Source organism: Zootoca vivipara, chromosome 12 (assembly GCF_965207765.1).
Source record: "Zootoca vivipara chromosome 12, rZooViv2.hap1.1, whole genome shotgun sequence".
NCBI classification, from domain to species: Eukaryota; Metazoa; Chordata; class Lepidosauria; order Squamata; family Lacertidae; genus Zootoca; species Zootoca vivipara.
In genome coordinates, this window is record NC_142595.1 from 18,028,305 (window position 1) to 18,052,181 (window position 23,877).

Sequence of the window (23,877 nt, forward strand, 5' to 3'; positions counted from 1 at the left end):
AAGCCCTCCACATGTTGCTGGACTCCAGCTTCCATCAGCCCCAGAAAGCATCAACAATGGCCAGGGGTGATGGGAGTTGTGGTTCAGCCACATCTGGAGGGCCACAGACTTCCTGCACCCGGGCTAGATGGTAAACGGAGCAACATGAGGTGGAAGACTTCATGGTTGTTGTTATTTTGGGCTAATGTTGAAGCCAAGGCGCCTGCATCTAGGCACTAGGACTGGGCAATATACCACCCAAAACTGTTTTGAAGTCCATATCAAGATATTGGTTTCATAATTTTTGACCTGGCGATATATATCGCCAATTATGATGTGTGTTTGCTATGCAAAAATCACCATGTGGGAGAGGGTGATCCAGCCACGCTTCCAAAGGGCCCCGCCGGCTCCTCCTTTCATGAGCATCCTGCTGGCCCTCAATGCCTCTTACTGGGTCTACCCTGTGGGGGTGGTTAGGGGCGTAGGAAGATAGGGGCGGTGGGGGCGGGCCACCCCGAGTGGCGGGCTCCAAGGGGCGCCATCGTGGGTGCCCACCCCGCCCCCAAAACACGTGCCCCGCCCCCGGAACACATGTCACACCCCTCCGGGAGGCGCGCTGTGCCCCGGAACATGCACCGTGCCCCTCTGGGAGGCACACCCCACCCCCGGAACGCATGCAACACCCCTCCAGGAGGTGCGCCACAACCCTGGATAGCACGCTCCACGCCCCGCCCCCGGAACGTGTGCCCCGCCCCTCCAGGATGCAAGCCCCGCCCCCAGAACAGGCGCCAGCCCCACCCTCGCCCCCGGTGCCGGAGCACGAAGCTCCGCCACTGGGGGTGGTGGCTCCGGCGGCGGCCACTGACATGGGCTACAACGGTTACTACTGGCCCTCGGTGAAGGAGGAGATGGAGCCGGGGAGCTGCTCCAGTGGGTTCCCTGCCCCTGAGGCTGTTAGCGCCTGGAAGGGAAGGGCCCCAGCAATAGCCCAGATCTCTCCCCGAGGTCTTGCAGCTCTGGGATATTCACTTATTATTCTGCAACCAGCCCCAACAAGCCGCTCCCCCTGCCCAGATCTGACTTCTACTCCCCAGCAGTGGAAGGAGGAAAAGAAAGGAGGCAAGAAGAAGAAGACCCACACCACTTTCTCTCAAAAGCAGCTGCACCACAGATTCCAGATGCAGAAATATCTCAGATCCAAGAACTGGCCTCAGCCTTGGGGCTCACCATGTGGGAGAAACCGTGATAGCTCCATCCTTATTCCAGACATGGTTAGCTCGGGTTGCGGATCCAGTCCGTTCCTGGGTGCTGTTCACACCCCAAAAAGTCTGCAACCCTGTGGAACGCCCTCCCATCAGATGTCAAGGCAATAAGCAACTATTTTACTTTTAGAAGACAACTGAAGGCGGCCCTGTTTAGGGAAGTTTTTAATGTTTGATGCTGTACTGTTTTTAATATTTGGTTGGAAGCTGCCCAGAGTGGCTGGGGAAACCCAGCCAGATGGGCGGGGTATAAATAATAAATTATTATTATTATTACTACTACTACTACCCAAGCAGCGATAGAGCGCATACGCGAAAGCGTGATAGAATGCTTCTGCGCATGCGCGCGCGGTGGAACCCGGAAGTAAACGCTTCCGGGTCCACCACGTTCGCAACCCAGAAAAACGCAACCTGCAGCGGACGCAACATGAGGTATGACTGTATTGCGATATTTGGCTGGTGATGCCCTGTGATGTTGAAAACTAGATATCACCCAGCCCTGGTGATGCAGTGGGGGAGGAGAAGGTAGCAGACATCAAAATGTGGTCCTGTGCAGGTATTTCCTTTCATTCCCCCTCGCTTTTGTTGCTGCGGAGCCGAGTGCTTTCCCATGGCGTAACATGATCCTGACTCATTCTGCTTTTTGTATCAGGGTTTGCGTGGCCTTCCTTTTCCGCGGTGTTTTGCATCAAAAGTTCTTATTGTTCCTGGGAAATACAAGCAGGAGCTGAGTGAACAGTGCTGAGTGTCTTAAATTTCCCTCCAGCTTCTTTGAGGTGTTTAGTCTAAGTGGGGCTCTCAGAGTCTGTTGTCATTCCTACGAGTTTCTCATAAACTGTCTTTTGTGCTTTTGTTTTCTCGGCGCTGGGGACAAGATTATAACATTGTTTTGGAAGTACTGGATATTCAGGGCTCTGTGTATATGGCACAGGCTTCTTGTCAATAACTTTTGGGATTTTCACCATTCCAAATATTCTGACTCTCATCTTGACTCAAAAAGGTGCACATTTTGAGAGAAACGGCAGCTGCATTCAAACAGCAATTTGTTCCATGAGGTCTTTGTTTCAGAAATGTTGTTGGGCTACTTCAGTTGCTTTTGTTTGATTTGGAAACAGCCAAAAGTCTGTGAATTTTGATAACAAATGTGGTTTGCGATGGGGGTTGAATAACTTCGAACGCAGCTGTACATCATAATGTGGTTTGTCCCTTGGCGGAGGAGGCCTTTGTTATTTCAAATTTCAGGGGTGCCTACAAGAAATATGCAAAATAACTAAGCAAGTATTAGAAGTCACGCCAGATCTGGCCCTACTAAACACCTTTCAAGATAATAATGCCCACACACATCATAAAGAGTTTATAACACACCTACTCTCAGCAGCCAGAAACATCATAGCCAGACACTGGAGAGACCTCTCAGGAGTAAGCATGGATCAATGGTATCAAATAGTATGGGAAACAGCCTTATTAGTAAAACTAACCAATAAACTAAAACTGACATGGGGACAAATAGAAGAAGACTCCTGGCCTAAATCTGCCTCTGCCCTAGACCTTGGTGAAATGGGACTCAGTGATGGCCTCTCTACATTTCTTCACGTGATGCTCTGGTTGCTCCCAGGCAGTGGCAGAGGAACGGCAAACATGACGTGCACCCAGGGGCAGGGTGATCCACCCAGGAGGTGGAGCGATCTGCTCATGGGGGCGCGCCGATCCTCCCGGGGGTGCCAGCACCGCCTGCCGATCACACAAATACACCCATCGGTGGCGCCTGATCCTCCCGGGGGTGCCATCGACGGCATGCCAATCCTCCCAGGGCCAACAAGCTCTCCTTGCCACGGCGATTCAGAGCTCGCCTTCTCGTTGCAATCAGATCTGCCTCCTCCCCACCTCTCGTCGGTGCGCAAGGAGTGAGCGAGCGAGTGAAAAGTGTGGAGCGGTGGGATCGTCTGAGGAACAAATCAGTGAGCGAGAGAGAGAGCAGCTACAGACCGTGGAGAAAGAGGAGCTTTCGTGCAACTTTGGGGACATGAGTGCGCTGGAGGTGCAGTGATGAGCCGCCGTGCACAGGGGTGGCAGGCTGAGCCCCCCCGCGGTGTGCCTTTTTGGTCCCACCCTCAGGGATGGCACCCGGGGCACACACCCCCTTCGTATGCCCCTGCTCCCAGGGTGCACATCTCATGGACCACAGGAGCCATTTGCTTTCAAGTCTCTGCACTCATCCTCAGCATCTACCTGCTAGCTCTAGTCTCGATTTCTAAGCTCTTGCCTGTCCAATTATATCTCCTCTCTGAATCTTCCGATTACACAGGGAGCACAGCCTGTAATCCTCGCAGCTCTGCATAAGCCGGTTAACCACACATGGTAGTGAAAGTGTCAGGTCTTGCCCTGAGCTGTGAGCTACCCCAACTGTGGATGAAGTTTGCAGGCTAGACTTCCAAACAGCCTTTATACATACCCACAGCCCCTATTAGCCTGATATTAGGCAGCCCCTATTTCCTCTCTCCTTTCCTTTTCTCTATCCAAGTACAAAAACCCATCTGCTAGGGTAAAGCGTGGCTCTGTGTGCATATAATAGGGGTACAAGAATGTTTTCTATTGGGGAACATGGGTGGTGCTGTACTCTAAACAACTGAGTCTCTAGGGCTTGCTGATCAGAAGGTCAGCTGTTTGAATCCCCGCAATGGGGGGAGCTCCCATTCCTCTGTCCCAGGTCCTGCCAACCTAGCAGTTCAAAAGCACGCCAGTGCAAGTAGATAAATAGGTACCACTGCAGCGGGAAGGTAAACGACGTTTCCATGCGCTCTGGTTTCCGTCACGGTGTCCCCCTTGAGCCAGAAGCGGTTTAGTCCTGCTGGCCACATGACCCGGAAAGCTGTCTGTGGACAAATGCCGGCTCCCTCAGCATGAAAGCGAGATGAGCGCTGCAACCCCATTGTCGCCTTTGACTGGACTTAACCGCCCAGGGGTCCTTTACCTTTTGCCTTACCTTATATTAGGGGAAATTGCTTTGCAAAAAAATGCACGCATCATGCAAAATTGAATATTTTTAAAAATGTATATTTGGTGAACTTCGCACTAAAATGCTGATGAATTGTGATGACGGTGCTTTTATTTTTAAATAACACATTGCAAACTGACATGGACATGCGGAGAACTGAACTTAGTATTGGACAAATGAGAAATTGGGCTTATTTGCCCCTTCCTGTTTGTGACTTCTCCCATTCTGAGAGACTTGATGTGCTGGTGGGATTTGGGTTCGGGGCTGCCGGAGTTGTGCTCCCTCTGTCTGTCTCTCTGTCTCTCTCTGTCTCTGCTTCTCTCTTTAAATCTTTCTTTCATCCATCCCTAGTTTTAGCGTAACCTTGGATGCAAATCTCTTCACCCCCGTTGCCACAGAAACGAGGATGTAATAGAGCAGGCGCCGGGGAAGGGGAGGAGTAGGGGAAAATCAGAGAGCGTCTTAAAGAGATTAGAAAACTCATGGCTTCCTGTGCAAAAAAACCTCTGCATCAGGTGGAGCTCATGAGGGAGGCAAGGGGGGGAATAAACAAACATGCCCCCCAGCAGCAGCTTCGCCTCTTTCCAAAGCCCCAACAAGTACAGTGATTCAAATGATTGTCATGCTTTTAGTGAAAACGATTGAATATATATACAGTCGTACCTTGGTTCTTGAACGGAATCCATTCCGGAAGTCCATTCGACTTCCAAAACGTTCGGAAACCAAAGCTTTGGACGTTCGGCTTCCAAAAGTTGTTCGAAAACCGGAACAGTCACTTCCGGGCTGAACCAGTGGTGGAGCTAGCTGCTCTGGTACCCGGAGCAGCGTGCACCTCGAGGGCGGAGCTAATGTCCTAGGGGGTGCGGCGAGTGTCCCAGGGGTGCCGCCCGCGCCGAGCATCCTGGGGGCGGCGGTGATGTCACCCCCCCTCAGGGATGACACCCAGAGGGGTGTCACACCCACCTGGCTCCACCTTTGGGTTGGACTCGATGATCCTCAGGGTCCCTTCCAACTCTAAAATTCTATGGTTCCATGTCAGCTTTCAGATGGGCAGCCATAAATGCTGGGGATTGAGCCTAGGAGCTTCTGCATGCAAAGCAGATGCAAAACCGCTGAGCTATCCTTCTTCATCTAGTCTTTGTGCAAGGAAAGAGTTCTGCGTAACCTGGAAGCTTTGAGAATGTTCTGAGTGGCATTCGTGTAGTGAAAGATGCCATCATGCCTGTTTTTGGTTAAAGCAGTGATGGGCAACCTTTTGAGCTTGGTGTGTCAAAATTCGCCAAAAAACCGAGCATAACTCGGGAGGGGGGGGTGTCACTTCGAGAAAAAACCCATAATTTCGTGATATTTATAGTTCAACTAACAAAAATGTATAATTGTATTTAATAAACCAATAACTAATTATTTAACCAAACCAAACCATACCATACCAAAAACCCCTTATTTATCACAAAGTGCCCAGAGTTGTTGAACTTTTTTGGGGGAGCTGCTGACCAAAGTTTTGGAGGTTTTCTTGGGGGGGTGCAAAAGATGCTTTGCTTTTGGGGGGGGGTGCCGCAAAGCTGCTGCGCTTTTTTGGGGGGGAAGAGAACAGAAATAAATGACAAATAATACATTCGCTGGAACTAACACGCAGCACTGACGTAGTCTGCCAAAGCGCCAAAAAACCCAGCACAGAACGGGTTAAAAAATGAACGCTGTTACACCCGATCATAGTCTGCCAAAGCGCCAGAAAAAACAGCACAGAAAGGGTTAAAAAGCAATCTCTGGCTACCAGCAACAACAACAACAAAAAAGGATCCGGGTTTTAACAGCGGAGACAAGCTGTAGGAGGAGCGGGAGAACAAATGGGGGGGGGGACAACAACAACAACAGTGTGAATGGGCCAATGGGGCGCGTGCCAGCAGTGAGGGCTCTGCGTGTCACAGGTTTGCCATCACTGGGTTAAAGTGAAATAAAAGTCTGCTTTCCCCTCCTTTCTTTGCATTCATGGAGCTGGAAGGGATCCTGGGGAATAATTATTGTTATTTAGGGAAGTTTTTAATGACTGATGTTTTAATGTATTTTTTATCTTTTGTTGGAAGCTGCCCAGAGTGGCGGGGCAGAAATAATCTATATATATAAAAATGTAAAAATCGTGAAATCCCGGGTTCCACTTTTCTCTGTAACCGCTTGACCGATCGTCCTGAAATTTTGACACAACGATCCAGGCCACTCCTAGAGCGTTGTTGGGGGCAAAAATCCCTCAAATCACACACCTGCGCAGGTACAGACCTGCTTTTCCACAAACTCAAACAGCGCCCTCAAGTGGCGTAATACCCTCCTCCACCCCTCCCTTCCTGTGAAATCTAAGCCACACCCACAAACCAAATGACATCATCATCAACCAAGCAACTGAAAATCCCCCAAGGCGGCCATTATTACACCACTACGCCTTTGTTTAATGTAGGCCTCTGACAGGCCGGGGGGGGGGGGAAACCCACAACAACGCACTTGGGGGCACGGCAAGGGGTTTTTAACTTTACCATTTAGCACCACTAACCCCCCCCCAAAAAAACCACCAAAAAACCAACATTGCCAAGTGGAGGTCAGGGCCTGCCTGGGGGGTGGTGGTGGGTGGCACAGGCCGCAAACCGGCCTTTGATTTATGTAGGCCCCTGCATGCCAAGGGGTTTTTACTTTACCATTTAGCAACACTACCACACCGGTCATGGGGGGGGGGAACAAACTGAATAGATCATGGATCGGGACACATGGGGCTATTCACAGGGAATAGCCACAACAACACACCACACCCACAACCCCCGCCTCTGCTACGAGATCCTGCAAAACAGGAGGCCTTGGCTCCATTTTACATACTAGGCCTCAGGTCTACAGCCCATTAAATACTATCCCAAATGGAGCCCTGGGTGGGAGGCGGGGGGAGGAGGAGCCCAAATAGGTCATGGGCTGACATAGGTTGGGGGGGTAGATAACCCACAGCAACACACTTGGGGGCACGGCAAGGGGTTTTTACTTTACAATTTAGCACCACTACCCCCCCCCCAAATTCCACAAGACAAAAAAAAAATACTGCCCTTTATCCAAAGATTTTACATGCAACTTAATGTTTGGCATGGGGAAACTGGGAAGCTGTCCTACACCGAGTTAAGCCACTGGGCCACCAGGAGAGGCCAGGGACTGACCATCTGCATGGACACCATGTGCTCTGCCACAGAGCTATGGCCCTGAGAGCACGGCTACATTCGGTATATCAAAAGCAGCCCACATAGAAGAAGGTGTCTGCAGGGGTCATTCTCGGACATCCTACAGCTGGGGTAGAAGGCGCCCAGTTCAATCCCTGGCATCTCCAGGTAGGCTGGAGAAAGATTCCTGCCTGAAGCCCAGGAGAGGGCGGCTGCCAGTCAGTGTAGGCAATACTGAAGCAGATGTGCCCATGGTTTGACTCTGCGCAAGGCAGCCTCCTGTGCTCCCAGGGTGCTGCTTCTGGGCTCTCTACTTAGGCTCCCCTACCAACACATGCAGGGTGGCTGCCATTGCAATGACCCACAATGCCTTGCAATTACAATGGCAGCCACCTGGTGCTGATCAGAGAAGCATTGCCACTTGGCACTGTTACCATCGTCCATCTTTGTCCTCAGTAAGACTCACCCACCTACCCCTGCAGCTGGCAGAAACAAAAAGGGGAAGGGAGAGATGGACAGGATCCATACCCTCCAACATTTCTCCAATGAAAATAGGGACCTCCTATTCCACACCCTCCAACATTTCTTCAGTGAAAATAGAAATGACCCCTCCAACATTTCTCTGATGAAAATAAGGATGCCCTATTCCATACTGTCAGGGGATTGTTGCGACTACTCCCGAGTAAAGACGCTCCAGTCCGTTCTGCCTTTAAGGGTTTTATTGTGCATACTATTTACAGTGCAGAGATAGCAGAAAACATGACCTCCTAGTCACTTGCAGAATCCTGCAATGGCGCCCTTCTGCTCCGGGGCCAGCATAATAGGTTGGGCACCCCAATACGCCGCCCTCTAAACCTGCGTTTGGGTGCGTGCCTCAATTCGGGTGCCGGAAGCAGCTGTGCTCCCTCTTCCACTTGTTGGCTAGGGCAGCGCAGGGGCTCTGATACATCGCTGAGCCGTCCCTCCTCCATTCCGCTCCCCTCCTCATTCCCCCCGCCTGACCCGCTGCTGCCGCTCTCGCTGGGCGAAGTGCTGGTCAGGATGATGGGGGGGGCTCCCTGTAGGGAGTCCCCCTGACACATAGCTTCCAACATTTCTCTGATGAAAATAGGGACGTCCTATTCCAAACCCTCCAACATTTCTCTGATTAAAATAGAGATGACCCCTCCAACATTTCTCCGATGAAAACAGAGGCGTCCTAAGGAAAAGCAGGACATTCCTGGATCAGATCAGAAACTGGGGCGACTTCTATAAATCTGGGACTGTCCCTGGAAAATATGGACCCAGGTATCCTGCCAACAAAGGGGAAGAGGTGGCAACCCAGACCCAGACCCCAAACCTGAGCATGCAAGGCAGCCTCTGAGGCCTGGTCTGCTACAGGTGCAGCAGAATATGGCAGCAATGTCCCATTGCGGAAAGATTGTGCTGTTTTGTAACCTTTCTCCCTGGTGTGATAGTTTTTATTTTCAGGAATTTTTTTTTGTTTTTAATCGAGGGAGCAGTGTTTTAAAAGATGCCTCATGGAACCCTGCAGTCTGGAGTACAGTGAAACCTTGGAAGTCATTACCAAGCTTAAAACCATGGAGCCCCCTGGGATGAATAAGGACATTGGATTCTTATCTCATTATGCAAGGTCAAGCTTTCTTTAGCGCCTCAGCCCTTCCTTTTCCCCCGCAGGACCAATTGCAGTCATCAGCAGTCGTTAACAGCCATCTACAGGTTTACCACTCCCATCAGCCCATCCCCCATCCCCCCCGCCCCCCACCCTCTGTATATACATAAGGGACTGACTTCTGTTTCAAGTGTATCTGAAGAAGTGTGCCTGCACACGAAAGCTCATACCGAAATAAAAACTTAGTTGGTCTTTAAGGTGCTACTGAAGGAATTTTTTTGTTTTGGCTCCCGAACGCCGAAAACCCGGAAGTAAATGCTTCCGTTTTAAAACGTTTTTCGGAACCCGAACATGCGACGCGGCTTCCACTGAGTGTAAGAAGCTCTTGCAGCCAGTGGGAAGCTGCGCCTCGGTTTCCAAATGTTTCGTAAGCCGAACGGATTCCGTTTGAGAACCCGAAGTTACCACTGTTGTACGACCTAAGCTGCCTGATCAGGGTTGAGAATCCCGAAACTCCCGCCAATGGCTGGCAGAGAATGCAGCCGAGGCAAAACCATGGGGAGAGGGAACTGCTGGCTTGCTTCTCCCTCTCCATCTGCTGTCTCTGCCCTGTGCCCTCATAACTCACAGGGACAATTAGCCACTATAGCGGGTGGGGGGGGGGATACATGAGAAGAACGGCCAGCCATCTCTGGGAGAGCCTCACAATTCTCAGCAGTTACGGTAATGCCTGACTTTTGCACGTGGCTATTTCTGACACAGTTTTTTCAACAGCCTCTCAAACGTTCGCCCCAGAGCGGTCGGTCATCCTGCAGCATCTATAGAGGCCTCTCTGCCTGCTATTTTGACTGACAGGCAAGAGAGGAGTCCCAGTTATATCCTGTATTAATGAATTTATCATCTGGGGGTGAAGCAGATGTCTGTGGCTGTCTGCCAAGTCCCACGAATGTTACTTGTTTGTTTGCGCTCTGCGTGCGCATGTGGACAAAGGCACAGTCTGGTTTTTTCTTCCCTCTCGGGGAATGCAGATATGTGGGGAAATTCTCTCTCCCCCCCCCCCCACCGAACACAGCAAATGAAGTAGGATTGGTGATCCAGTCAGTAAATTGATCAACAAAAGCGTCAGTCATTCTCCTCAATTAGCTAGTGGGCCTGGAAATGTAGGGCGCACTACTGGCTAGGCTATGCCAAATACCTCCCCCTTTGATTGAATTTTGTGAAGGGAAATGGCTTTTCCCCCTTCCCACTTGTATTCCGATGAAGCAAGATTCTTGATTTATTTAGGGCATTTTTCTAAGATCAAAAGGCCCCCGGAGCAGCTTAAAACGGACCCTATTTTCCAGGGACAGCCCCAGATTTACAAAAGCCTCCCTGGTTTCTGATGTGATCCCAGAATGTCCCGCTTTTCCTTAGGGCATCCCTATTTTCTTCAGAGAAATGTTGGAAGGGATGGAGTTATGCAACCTCCGAGCCAAGGAGATAAGTAACTAGACAACCATTAGAAGACATGTGAAGGCAGCCCTGTATAGGGAAGTTTTTTTAAAAAAATGTTTAATGTTTTATTATGTTTGTATATATGCCAGAAGTGGCCCAGAGTGGCTGGGGCAACCAAGTCAGATGGGCAGGTCGGGAATAGTAAAGTTATTATTATTATGGGATAAGGTAAAGGTAAAGGTACCCCTGACCATTAGGTCCAGTCGTGACCGACTCCGGGGTTGCGGCGCTCATCTCGCTCTATTGGCCGAGGGAGCCGGCGTACAGCTTCCAGGTCATGTGGCTAGATGTCAAAGAGGAAAACAACTACCAGACTTTTAGAAGACATCTGAAGGCAGCCCTGTTCAGGGAGGCTTTTAATGTTTAATAGGCTACTGTGTTTTATTTTTCTGTTGGAAGCCGCCCAGAGTGGCTGGGGAAGCCCAGCCAGATGGGCGAGGTATAAATAATAAATTATTATTATTATTATTATTATTATTAATAATAATAATAATAATAATAATAATTTATTATTTATACCCCGCCCATCTGGCCGGGTTCCCCCAGCCACTCTGGGCGGCTTCCAAAAAAACAAATTCTAAAATACAGAAATCCATCAAACATTAAAAGCTTCCCTAAACAGGGCTGCCTTGATAATAATAATTATGATTATTATTATTATTATTATGACTAAGCCGCTTTTGGCGAACCAGAGCAGCGCACAGAAACGCCGTTTACCTTCCCGCTGGAGCGGTACCTATTTATCTACTTGCACTTTGACGTGCTTTCGAACTGCTAGGTTGGCAGAAGCAAGGACCGAGCAATGGGAGCTCACCCCGTCGTGGGGATTCGAACTGCCAACCTTCTGATCAGCAAGCCCTAGGCTCTGTGGTTTAACCCACAGCGCCACCCGTGTAGTGATAGGACGTCCCTATTTTCATCGGAGAAATGTTGGAGGCTATGGTGGGGAGGTAGGTTACATTTTGTGGCTTTCCACAGCTGCCAGAATGCCTTGGGCTAGCCCTGATCGCACCTGTTTTGTTATGATTTCTGTCCCCACCGCAATAAACAAATTAAATAACATCCCTGTTGTTTCTCTACACAGCAATGCAGCAGGTCTTGGACAACCTCAGTGACCTCCCCAACTCCATGGGAGCCGGAGACCTGGATCTCATCTTTCTCCGTGGCCTCATGGAGAGTCCAATAGTAAGATCATTGGCTAAGGTACAGTTACATGGGGTAGTTGGGAGAGGGGCAGTTTGCTGCAACAGTTCCTGCGTCTTCAGTTCCACCCACTTCCGCTGCATCGCTTACTTCTCCTTAATCTTGCCTTTAATGCATTTGCCAAATAGATTAGCTGGCAACCTGTTCCCTGCTCGCTTTATTTCCCCTTTACCTGGAAGGTATTGCTATACACGATCAGGCCTTCACACTGCACACACATAATACAAATGCGTACACACACACACACACACACACACACACGACTTCTTCCATGTTTTTTTGCTGAATGGGTCCCATGTGGTGTGACAGAATGGATGATGGTGTCTTGCCAAGTGCAAGGCGGTTCTTTTAAAATGAGATTCAGAAGTAATACAAAACACAAGTGGGCGAGAAGATTAAAGATTCTATTCTAAACAGGTTATGACACGTCCAGATAAATGAATGATTTAAAAAGGATAAGAAAAAAGGGATTTGCTCACGAAATCTCAAAATTCCAAAGGGAAATAATAGAATGTGATATTAAAGTGCTATCGGGAATGTACAATTTGTCGTTGGAATGGGAAACTCAAGATGAAGAGGTCAAATGGGTAACGATAAAGTGGGCTAAAGATGTGGGACGTAATATCCAAATGTCAGATTGGGAAAAATTATGGAGAAACCACCTGAAATTTATGGCCTGTACACTGATGCGGGTGGCGCTGTGGGTTAAACCACAGAGTCTAGAGCTTGATGATCAGAAGGTTGGCAGTTCGAATCCCCGCAACGGGGTGAGCTCCCGTTGCTCGGTCCCTGCTCCTGCCAACCTAGCAGTTCGAAAGCACGTCAAAGTGCAAGTAGATAAATAGGTACCGCTACAGCGGGAAGGTAAACGGCGTTTCCATGCGCTGCTCTGGTTTGCCAGAAGCGGCTTAGTCATGCTGGCCCACATGACCCGGAAGCTGTACGCCGGCTCCCTCGGCCAGTAAAGCGAGATGAGTGCTGCAATCCCAGAGTTGTCCGTGACTGGGCCTAATGGTCAGGGGTCCCTTTACCTTTACACTGATAAAAGAAAATGATGTATAGGTGGTACTTAACACCAGTCAAGTTATCGCAAATGTATAGATCAGAAGATAAGAAATGCTGGAAATGTAAGGAAGTAGAAGGAACATTTTATCATATGTGGTGCCAATGTAAAGGTATAATTTTTGAGGGGGAAATGATATATACATACCAAGCAAGCACTTCAACCTGCAACTTGGAAGCCTTCAAGAAGTGGTGAAGTGACTCCACCAGGTATTCTCAGTTTGCACGGCCCCATGGCCGTCAGTCCATGCACGAGCTTCTCTCTAAAACTCTGCCCACAACCACCCGATTTATAGATAGCTAACCTGTGTGGTTTGCCCGTCTGGCTGCTCTGTGCAGATCCCTAGCTCTCTGCAGATTATCATTAGCCACCCTCTCCCAATGCCTCACTTTCTCCAAACAATGTCCAGCATCAAAGAAGGTACCTAGCCCTATCACCGCGAGTGTCTCTCTGGGTAGTTTTTCAAATAACAAATCTCTTAAGCATACCTGCCAAGTTCCGGCCTGAGAAATAAGGGACTGGACCGGAAGAAGCAGACCGGAAGTAGCGCTGCTGCCATTTTGGAACTGGGCAGAGCATGCTCAGAAGCGACTTTTGATGCTGCTCTGCCCTGTTCCAAAATGGCCGTCGCAACAGAAGTCGCGCTGCAGCCATTTTGGAACTGGGCAGAGCAGCATCAAAAGTCGCTTCTGAGCATGCTCCGCCCAGTTCCAAAATGGCCACCGCGCCAGAATAAACCGGGAAAAAACAAAAAAAATCCGTTTTTTCGGCTGGGGACAGCAGGAAAAACGGGGGTTTCCCGGGGAATACGGGAGACTTGGCAGCTATGCTCTTAAGTTGTCCAGCTGTCTAACACTGTCAAGTACTAACTACCATTGCATGCTCTCCATCATTTGGGCCGGCATTTTTGTTTGTTTTAAAAGCCATTGCATATCACCTGGAGACTTTTGCCTGATTCCCCGCTGCTAAGTAGCTTTGTGTATTATTTTCTCTCCTCTGCTTGTTCATATTCTTTGTTTTTGTTGTTGTTTATTGATCAAACTTATTGATTTTGCTGCAAGCTGCCTCAAGCTGAGGCAGAAAGGCCCGGTTATAAATAGGTTTTTCATTTAAGTGTTTTTGTAAGAAAAAATGTTACAAACAAGGTGTAACACAGTTAGGATAAACTGGGGGGGGGAGAGCCAATGCTAGTCTTGCTCAAGAGTAGATCCATTATAGCTAATGGGCATGACTAACATTTTAATTTGTCTACTCTGTGTAGGACTTACCGTATTTTTCTGTGCATAAGACACCCCCATGTATAAGACGGACCCCTATTTTTTGAGCCCAAAATTAAGAAATAATTAATTGCAACATTTCGTGTATAAGACGACCTCCAATTTTAAACTTAAAAAATTTGGGGGGAAATGTACTCTTATACATGGAAAAATACAGTAATTGAATAGAGCCCAAACATGTTTACTGCCAGTTTTAGAATGAGCTTTCAACTCTTGTTTAGCATAGGGTGGGATACTATCCCCCAATTCTGTTATTCCAAAAATGTATAAATAAAGCCCACATTTCAAGAAATTTGCTTTCTTGAATATTTATTCCAGCTCTTTGCCTGGTGTGCCAGTTTAAATAAACAATGCTGATTCCCATGTTTTTTTCTTAACTACTCTGGGATGAAAAGTGGGTTTTTATTTTTCTATTATAAAATGTTTTTATTTACATTTTCTTATTTAAAATATTTATGGATCGCCCTTCAGTGGGGCTTCTCCGAAAGAAGATAATAACCATCTTATTAGTAGACATAATTAGCCATAATCCGAGTGTGGTTTTTGGTTTGAAGTTCAGTAATACAATTTGTGTATTTGCTATCTGTCCTGCCTGCACAATTGCTAGTATCAACCAATAAATTATTGTCAAAACCTGTCAGGCATCAAACAACGAAATGCAGTGTAGCTGGATGTCAAAAGCAGCGGTCAAATATTCATCCACTTAGAGAATAGCGGCAGAGTATTTTATGCGGGTGGCGCTGTGGGTTAAACCACTGAGCCTAGGGCTTGCTGATCAGAAGGTCGGCGGTTCGAATCCCTGTGACGGGGTGAGCTCCCGTTGTCGGTCCCAGCTCCTGCCAACCTAGCAGTTCGAAAGCACGTCAAAGTGCAAGTAGATAAATAGGTACCGCTACAGCGGGAAGGTAAACGGCGTTTCCGTGTGCTGCTCTGGTTTGCCAGAAGCGGCTTTGTCATGCTGGCCACATGACCCGGAAGCTGTATGCCGGCTCCCTCGGCCAATAAAGCGAGATAAGCGCCGCAACCCCAGAGTCGGTCACGACTGGACCTAATAGTCAGGGGTCCCTTTAACTTTATTTGACACAAGCATTCACTAGTTTGAATTTGGAGGGGATGATTCTGCACCTACTGAGCATGCTTATTCCTCCTCATTGGGCTGTTTTGGGTACTTCTGCAAATCTTGGAAGTCCCCCCACACCCATTGATCTGTCCCTCTTGTGCTTGGATGGCACTGTTTTAGCTGCACAAGAATGCACACTTGAAGAAGGAGTTCCCTGTTAGAATATGGGATACCATGGAAATTGCTTGATGAACTGGCAAGGGCTTATATATCCATAATGGGAACGGGTGGGGCTGTGGTCTAAAGCACTGAGCCTCTTGGGCTTGCCAATTGGAAGGTCGGTGGTTCAAATCCCTGCAATGGGGTAAACTCCCATTGCTCTGTCCCAGCTCTTGCCAACCTAGCAGTTTGAAAGCACACCAGTGCAAGTAGATAAATAGGCACCATTGCGACGGGAAGGTAAACAGTGTTTCCGTGCGCTCTGGTTTCCGTTCTGTTGCACCGGAAGCAGTTTAGTCATGTTGGCCACATGACCCGGAAAGCTGTCTGTGGACAAATGCTGGCTTCCTTGGCCTGAAAGCGAGATGAGCGCCACAACCCCAGAGTCGCCTTTGACTGGACTTATCCGTCCAGGGGTCCTTTACCTTTTTACCTTCATATAGAATCATATAATTGTAGAGTTGGAAGGGTACCACAAGGATCCTCTAGTCCAGGGATGTCCAACACATCAATCGTGATCTACTGGTCGATACATGTGAGGTTTTTGTAGATCGCGGTCGATCGCTGGCCCCCTTCCGGCCCCGGCCCCTCTCCTTGTGCCGGCCTCTATTGTTGCAGAAGGGAAGCTGGAGCTTAGAAACGGAGGCTGTTATCTGGCCAGAGAGCCAGTGTGGTGTAGTGGTTAAGAGCGCTAGACTCGTAATCTGGGGAACCGGGTTCGCGTCTCCGCTCCTCCACATGCAGCTGCTGGGTGACCTTGGGCTAGTCACACTTCTTTGAAGTCTCTCAGCCCCACTCACCTCACAGGGTGTCTGTTGTGGGGGAGGAGGGGAAAGGAGATTGTTAGCCGCTTTGAGACTCCTTCGGGTAGTGATAAAGCGGGATATCAAATCCAAACTCCTCCTCCTCCTCCTCCTCCTCCGGCTAGTGGCTGCTTCTGTCCCTCCCCCAAAAGGGGGGCTTTCCCCCTCCCTCAGAAGAGCTGCAAGAAAGTCACGAAACCCCCCTCCCCCCAAAAAGGTCAACAACTTTGGCCTAAACTCCTAAAACGGGGGTATATCACTGCCAGATTTTAATTTTGAAAGTTGACCACCCCCGGCTTTCGTCCAACCCCCTGCAACGCAGGAATCATTTGCCCAATGTGGGGCTTGAATCTGCAGCCCTGAGATTAATGTCATGCCCCAGGAAGCCATGTGTAAGCCGGAGGATTCTAAAAGTTCCCCCAGCGACAGGCAGAGGAAGATGGGGGTGGGGGAAAATGCTCACAGTTGCGGGTACACATGCACTCTCAGATACAGGAATCCCTGGCCATCTTTCCGTTGTTTACCTCTGCTTATCTTTCTTCTGGCTGCTAATTGTCCCTCATTCTCTCCACCGCAGCCACTAGGGAAAATTAGCCATTAAAATGAAAGATAATATAAGCAAACAACCCAGAGAGCGCCTGCTCTCAAGTGTGTGCAGTGGTTATTGTCATGGAATTTTAATCAATACCGTGTTTCTCCGAAAATAAGCCATAGTGATAGGCAGTTTAACCTTGTAGGTTAACCTTGTAGGTTAAACTGTACCATACTTAATAAAAAAAGACATCCCCTGAAAATAAGCCACCATGGTTTTTTTTGAGGGAAAATAAATATAAGACGGTGTCTTATTTTTGGAGAAACACGGTATTGATCCAGAGCAGAACTCCAACATATCGTTAGCAGAGTAACAACTTAAACACAATGCAGGATTCCCCCAAAAATTACCAGAGGCAATTAATATTCCATCCAGCAGAGCTTTACCTTCTACTGAAGGCAAATGAGCATAATGGTCACCATACCTGCCAAGTTCCTGTCTGAGAAATAAGGGACCAGACCGGAAGTAGCAGACCAGAAGTAGCGCTGCCGCCATTTTGGAACTGGGCAGAGTATGCTCAGAAGCGACTTTTGATGCTGCTTTGCCCAGTTCCAAAATGGCCGCCGTGCCAGAAGTCACACTGCAGCCATTTTGGAACTGGGCAGAGCTGCATCAAAAGTCGCTTCTGAGCATGCTCCGCCCAGTTCCAAAATGGCCGTCGCGCCAGAATAAACCGGGGGAAAACAAAAAATCCATTTTTTCAGCTGGGAACAGCTGGAAAAACGGGGGTTTCCCGGGGAATACAGGAGACTTGGCAGCTATGATAGTCACAAATCCAATACATTCAGGATTGGCACCGTCCATAAGAAATCCGGTTGCGGAAGACTTAACTTAAACTTACAATACAGTGGTACCTCTAGTTACGAACTTAAGTCGTTCTGGAGGTCCGTTCTTAACCTGAAACTGTTCTTAACTAAAGGTGTGCTTTCGCTAATGGGGCCTCTTGCTGCTGCTGCTGCGCTGCCGGCACATGATTTCCGTTCTCATCCCGGGGCAAAGTTCTCAACTCGAGGTAACTCTTCCAGGTTAGCGGAGTTTGTAACCTGAAGTGTTTGTAACCTGAGGCGTTTGTAACTCGAGGTACCACTGTAACTTATAATAAGTCACTCCAAACCTTAACACTAAGCATACTATGTACAGAACACCACACCAGAAGGAAGAGAGACAAAAGAAAGAAAGAAAGAAAGAAAGAAAGAAAGAAAGAAAGAAAGAAAGAAAGAAAGAAAGAAAGGGTGAAACCCAGGCTCCTTCTAGCCTATTATTATAGTCATAATGACCTTGGCAGAAAGAGATAACAGAATCTGTTTAAGCCAGCTGTACTCAGCTTCTCTGAAGGAATAACCCAAATCTCATGAACCTTCTGCTTGTTTTTTTCACACAGAGAAGCTTCCAGAACCCTCTTGAATGAAATAATAATAATAATAATAATAATAATAATAATTAATAATAATAATTAATAATAATTTATTATTTATACCCTGCCCATCTGGCTGGGTTTCCCCAGCCACTCTGGGCGGCTTCCAACAGAAAAATAAAATAAAATAATAAATTAAACATTAAAAGCCTCCCTAAACAGGGCTGCCTTCAGATGTCTTCTAAAAATCTGGTAGCTGTTTTTCATTTTGACATCTGATGGGAGGGTGTTCCACAGGGCAGGTGCCACTACCAAGAAGGCCCTCTCTGCCTGGTTCCCTGCAACTTGGCTTCTTGCAATGAGGGAACCGCCAGAAGGCCCTCAGTACTGGACCTCAGTGTCCAGGCAGAATGATGGGGGTGGGGACGCTCCTTCAGGTATACTGGACCAAATTACAGGGTGAGTCTTTTAAAAGAGGCTCCGTGGAACATGTGTACACTGTATCCACGGGGCCTCTTTTAACGGACTCGCCTTGTAGAATAGGAAAGATCTCTACACATCAGATCAATGCTTTCTGCACTAAGAAATGCGAACTGATCTCTATTATTGTTATTAGCGATGACCATTTTAGGTGTGTCCAAATGACATGTGATCGCCAACCTGTGGGCCCTTTTGGACCCGGAAGAGGGAAGAACGGAGGCAGAATTAAGCACGCTCTGCCGACAGGTGTGGGGGGCCGGGAACAGACCCCTGTGCAAAATGGTTGCCGCCTAGATCATTAATCCAAAGATCACAGGGCGGTTCAGAGCAAACCTGTTTCCGGCTTTAGAATTTTTAGTTTTTAGAGCCGTGTTGCTTTTGAAATGGGGAATACATAAGCAGGATTTGAAACAGATATATTTTATTTCAGCCAAGTTCAGATAATAATGAAATTTAATTTATAATTAAGTAACAACAATTGAAATAGTAATTGAAAATGAAATGGGCAGCATCTCTCTGTCTGAAATGCTGAATTCATTTCTAACCAAGCCAGCTGTAACACATAGTCTCTTGATGGAGGCTTTTGATTGAAGGGGATCGGGGATTGCATGGGGTAGCTACTTAACCCCTTACCTTCCTGCCATTTCCCCCCATGCCCAGTTCAAATATCATCCTTCCTCAGCTAGAGATAAACCAATCTTTCAATTCTCTTGATTTCTTGCTTTTCAAATCTTAATTTCAGTCCTTCGCATTTCCACTTCAGTTTGATTTTTTAAAATGTCCTCATTAAAATCCACCAGCATTTAAGATACACATGATTAATGTGATATACCCATTTCTGTAAAATACATTTGTCTTTGTTTGTATGCTTTCACAGTTCATATGCATTTCTACGCACACTTTACCTCAGTTATATGCATTTTTGCACACATTACTCATTACTCGGCTGGAGAACGGCAAAATTCAGAGAAGTGCATGGGTGCGTTTCAGTTTACATACTGGGAGGGACTTCCCTGTATCCCTTGTCCCTCACTTTCAGGAAACTGCACATTAGGTAGATCTGCATTTAGATGTGAACTGAATCAAATTTCTCTCTCTCCTCTCCTGGCACATCCCTACCCCAAACCGCTTTTCTCCTTGAGGGGTAAAAAGATACAGGGACCACATATCTTCCAGCCGCAGGGTGAAAAAAGAGCTTGGGGAGTGATTTTGAGCAGGGAAATGGCAGGAAGGGTAAGGGTTAAGCGGACCTTCCCTCATGCTGTATTTCTGATACCAATCACTGTATCTGGCAACTTCCCTGCCTTCCACACCCACTTTCCCCCTCGTAGTACCGTAGTAGTAGTAGTAGTAGTAGTAGTAGTAACAATAAATAAATAAATTTTATTATTTATACCCTGCCCATCTGGCTGGGGGAACTCTTGGTGACTCCCAACAGAGCAATAATAACAACAATAATAATAACAACAATAATAATGCAATAAAACATCAAACATTAAAAACTTCCCTAAACAGGGCTATCGTCAGATATTGTAAGAAAACTGTACATCTCCTGTGTCTCCGAAACTGGTATGTTAATGTTTCCTGGATTGGGGGCCAAAATGCATTCTCCCTTCTTGCCTAGCCCCTGTCAAATAGTGGGGTCTAGGCAGGGCCGGCCCTACGGCAAGGCTGGACAGTCGCGCTGGGAAACGGGGCGGGGGGGGCGCCAGAGGGATCTTTGCACCACGGCGCTAGGGCGCCAGATATGCCTAAGGCGGCCCTGGGTCTAGGAAAGTTGCTCTCTCTCTCGAGAGAGCTAGAATCAGGATGTTTTTGTCCCGTTTTTCAGCCAAAGCTACCCAGAAACACCCCACCTCGCTATTTTCCAGTGCTAGCCCTGGATTCCAGAACTGGCTCATATCAAGCTCTCCTTTCACCTCTCCTACTGACTCCAGGCAGGCAACGCTAAGCTTCTGCTTGAGAGCCTAATTATTTTTAGTTCCTTCTCTTTTGTGTCTGCCTCCCTTTGGACAGCCTTTTCCCGAGGCTCCTCCAGAGCCAGCGATTCATCCCCTCTTACAGCAAACTCCCGTCAAAGGCTAGGAGAGGCTCTGATCTTTCTGGCGTTGCTGCTGCTGCTGTGAGCAAGTGGGCTGTGTGTTTGTGTGAGAGCGGCATGTGTGAGTTAATACTTCCAATCCCCTTTGCTTTACACAGCTCACAACACACCCTCTCTTTTCCCCCCAAGCTTACCCTTTTGGCTCTGGAAAGTGCTGATGAGTTTAAATATGAGGCTACATGTTTAAAATTTGGAGAGCTCTATAAACCACACACACACACACACGCTTTTGGTTTAACTTGGGGGGGAGATAGGGCCGTGGGTTTTTCAGCCACCCACATAAATATAACCCCATAGGTCTCTAGCGTGTCCACACTTACCACTGTCGGAAGGACAAAGGGTTGGTTTGTTTACATGTGCCTCTCTAATCCCCCCCTCCTTCACCCTTTTGCCACCCGCCCACCGTGCAGGCTCACGAGCGACTGGAGGAGACGAAGCTGGAAGCCGTGAGGGACAACAATCTGGAGCTGGTCCAGGAGATACTCAAAGACATCACTCGCATTGCTCAGCAAGACAGCACGGCCGCCGAGCTGGCTCGCATCCTCCAGGAGCCTCACTTCCAGGTAGGAGGTAGCTGTATCTCAAGATCTGGGGAGAGAGAAGAAAGTGTCACTGGGATTGTTGAGGCCACATGGACCGCGGAGCCTGGGGCTCGTTGGAAGTGGCCCTGGAAGGAGGACAGACAGTTCACTAAGGGCTCATTTCTCATCAGGAGGTGTTAGCAGGAATCCCATCGTATATCAGCTTTGTCTGTGTGTGACACACACAGAGAGAAAAGTGTAGGGAGAAGTGCCCTTTCGCACGAAAATCCACAGGGACAGTATATTAATAAAGGATCTGTGGATTTGCCCTATTTGGCAGCGGGAGTTGGGGGAAGGGTTCCGACTTGGCGATGGATAAAGCTTTCTGCTTCATGCCAGGCTGACAGGCCTTTGGTCAACAACGTGCAACAGCGAGATGTATTTTATTTTTCCATGTGTATAAGGAAGACATGCTTTATGTCCTCCTTTTTTGCAGAGACACCTGAGGCTTAATGCTGTTGATTTATTTGCTAGTATCCTTATTGCATTTGCACCCGGTCTTTCTTCTGTGTGGGTTGAGTGGTGACACACCAGGACTTCCCAGGTGTTTCCCCACTTAGGAACTGAGCAGATGAATACCTGCTTAGCATCAGCAAATTTGCTGGATCGTGTAACTTCAGACTGCTGATGTATATACAGTGGTGCCTCGCAAGACGAATTTATTTCGTTCCTCAAGTCAATTCATTTTGCGAAAAATTCGTCTTGCGAATCGCGGTTTCCCATAGGAATGCATTGAAATTTCTCTTTTTTGCCCATAGGAACACATTTATTAAATTTCAATGCATTCCTATGGGAAACCGTGATTCGCAAGACGGATTTTTCGCAAAACGAATTTGTCTTGCGAGTCACCATCAGATCGCAAGACGCATTTGTCTTGTGAAAAATTCGTCTTGCAGGGCATTCGTCTTGTGAGGTACCACTGTACGCGAATTATAGATTCTCTGTGCTAATGTTGCCTCTCTGTGTCTATGTCTAAGGTGGCATGAGGGAGGGGTTTAAATGCTTGCAAGGATTTGCCTGTCTTGTTTTAACTGGTAGGTTTATGAATAATAATAATAATAATAATAATAATAATAATAATAATAATATATTTTTACCCACCCATCTGGCTGGGTTTCCCCAGCCACTCTGGACAGCTCCCAGCAGAATATTAAAAACACGATAAAACATGAAACATTAAGAACTTCCCTAAACAGGGCTGCCTTCAATTTTCACAGGAAACTGAAGTAGAAGCTTATTAACAGTGAAAGCTTTATTTATTGCCCTCCCCAGTTAAAAGCTTAAGACAATATTTAAACAGTCTTGGCCCAGTATACCTGAAGGAGCATCTCTACCCCCATTGTTCAGCCCGGACACAGAGGTCCAGCTCCAAGGGCCTTCTGGCGGTTCCCTCACTGCAAGAAGTGAGGTTACAGGGAACCAGGCAGAGGGCCTTCTCGGTAGTGGCTCCCTCCCTGTGGAATGCCCTCCCATCAGATGTCAAGGAAATAAACAACTATCTGACTTTTAGAAGACATCTGACGGCAGTCCTGTTTAGAAGTTTTCAATGTTTGATGTTTTATCGTGTTTTTAACATTCTGTTGGGAGCCGCCCAAATCCAGCAAGATGAGCGGGGTATAACTAATAAATTATTATTATTATTATTATTATTATTATTATTATTATTATTATTATTATATTTAATAGTCAGGTATCAGAAGCCAAGTTGTAATACAACTTGCTCTTTAGATTCCTCCCCCCTCTCAATGTCATTCAGATGTTGTGATCCCACCTCCCTCTAAAGAGTTCAAGGTGATACACATGGTATTATCTCTGCAATAATCCTGTGGGCTCCGAGAGAATGAATGACCCACAGTTACTCAGTGACCTTCATGGCTAAGTGGGGATTTGAAGCCTGTTCCACTCCCTAGTCTCAGCTTGATAGGCACCTCTACACCTGCTGTACTATATATCTAACCATTGATATATGGCCTAATCGTTCCCCAGGGCTCTGCGCATTTGCGTATGTTCTTGCTGGGCTGAATCTAGCGATTTCGGAAATCACCGTGCAAGAGATCCTATTCTGATCAAGAACATTCCTATATGAATGGATGCCTCTAGGAAAGCCATCAGTGTGCTTTCTGGGGTATCTGAGTGCGCTATTTAGAGAGAAAGGCCTGGAGATCCAGGACCTCGTGCGAAAGACTTGATCCTCATGATCCCCCGTAACAAGGCCCGTTCCCCTCCTCTGTGTTTTACTTAATCTGTCTCTGGTCTCAGCTGAGCGAGTCTTTCTGTTGTCTCCTCTTTCCCACCCCTGCCACGCCCCTTTCTCAGTCCCTCTTGGAAACCCACGATTCCGTTGCCTCCAAGAGCTACGAGACTCCACCACCCAGCCCAGTCCTGGACCCCATGTTCAACAACCAGCCGGTGCCACCAGATGCCGTGCGCATGGTGGGGATTCGTAAGACTGCTGGGGAGCACCTGGTGAGTAAAGTCTTTTCTCACTGTCATTGGCCTCGCCATATTTTAGTTTAAAGGCCAGTGTACTAAGCAGACCTGTAACTAACTAACTAACTAACTAACTAACTAACTAACTAACTAACTAACTAACTAACCAATTAACCAATTAACCAAC

General features: G+C 47.7%; 1 protein-coding gene across 1 annotated transcript in view; it reads left to right on the forward strand.

Annotated features, from left to right (window-relative positions):
* Positions 1-11,611: 11,611 nt before the first annotated feature.
* MPP2 (MAGUK p55 scaffold protein 2) overlaps positions 11,612-23,877 on the forward strand; it is a 34,756-nt gene continuing 22,490 nt past the window's right edge. Inside the window, exons 1-3 of the mRNA XM_035135600.2 lie at positions 11,612-11,730; positions 21,090-21,242; positions 23,577-23,726. Of these exons, the coding sequence (XP_034991491.2) occupies positions 11,614-11,730; positions 21,090-21,242; positions 23,577-23,726 (420 nt within the window). The 5' untranslated portion in view covers positions 11,612-11,613. The remainder of the gene's footprint in view (positions 11,731-21,089; positions 21,243-23,576; positions 23,727-23,877) is intronic.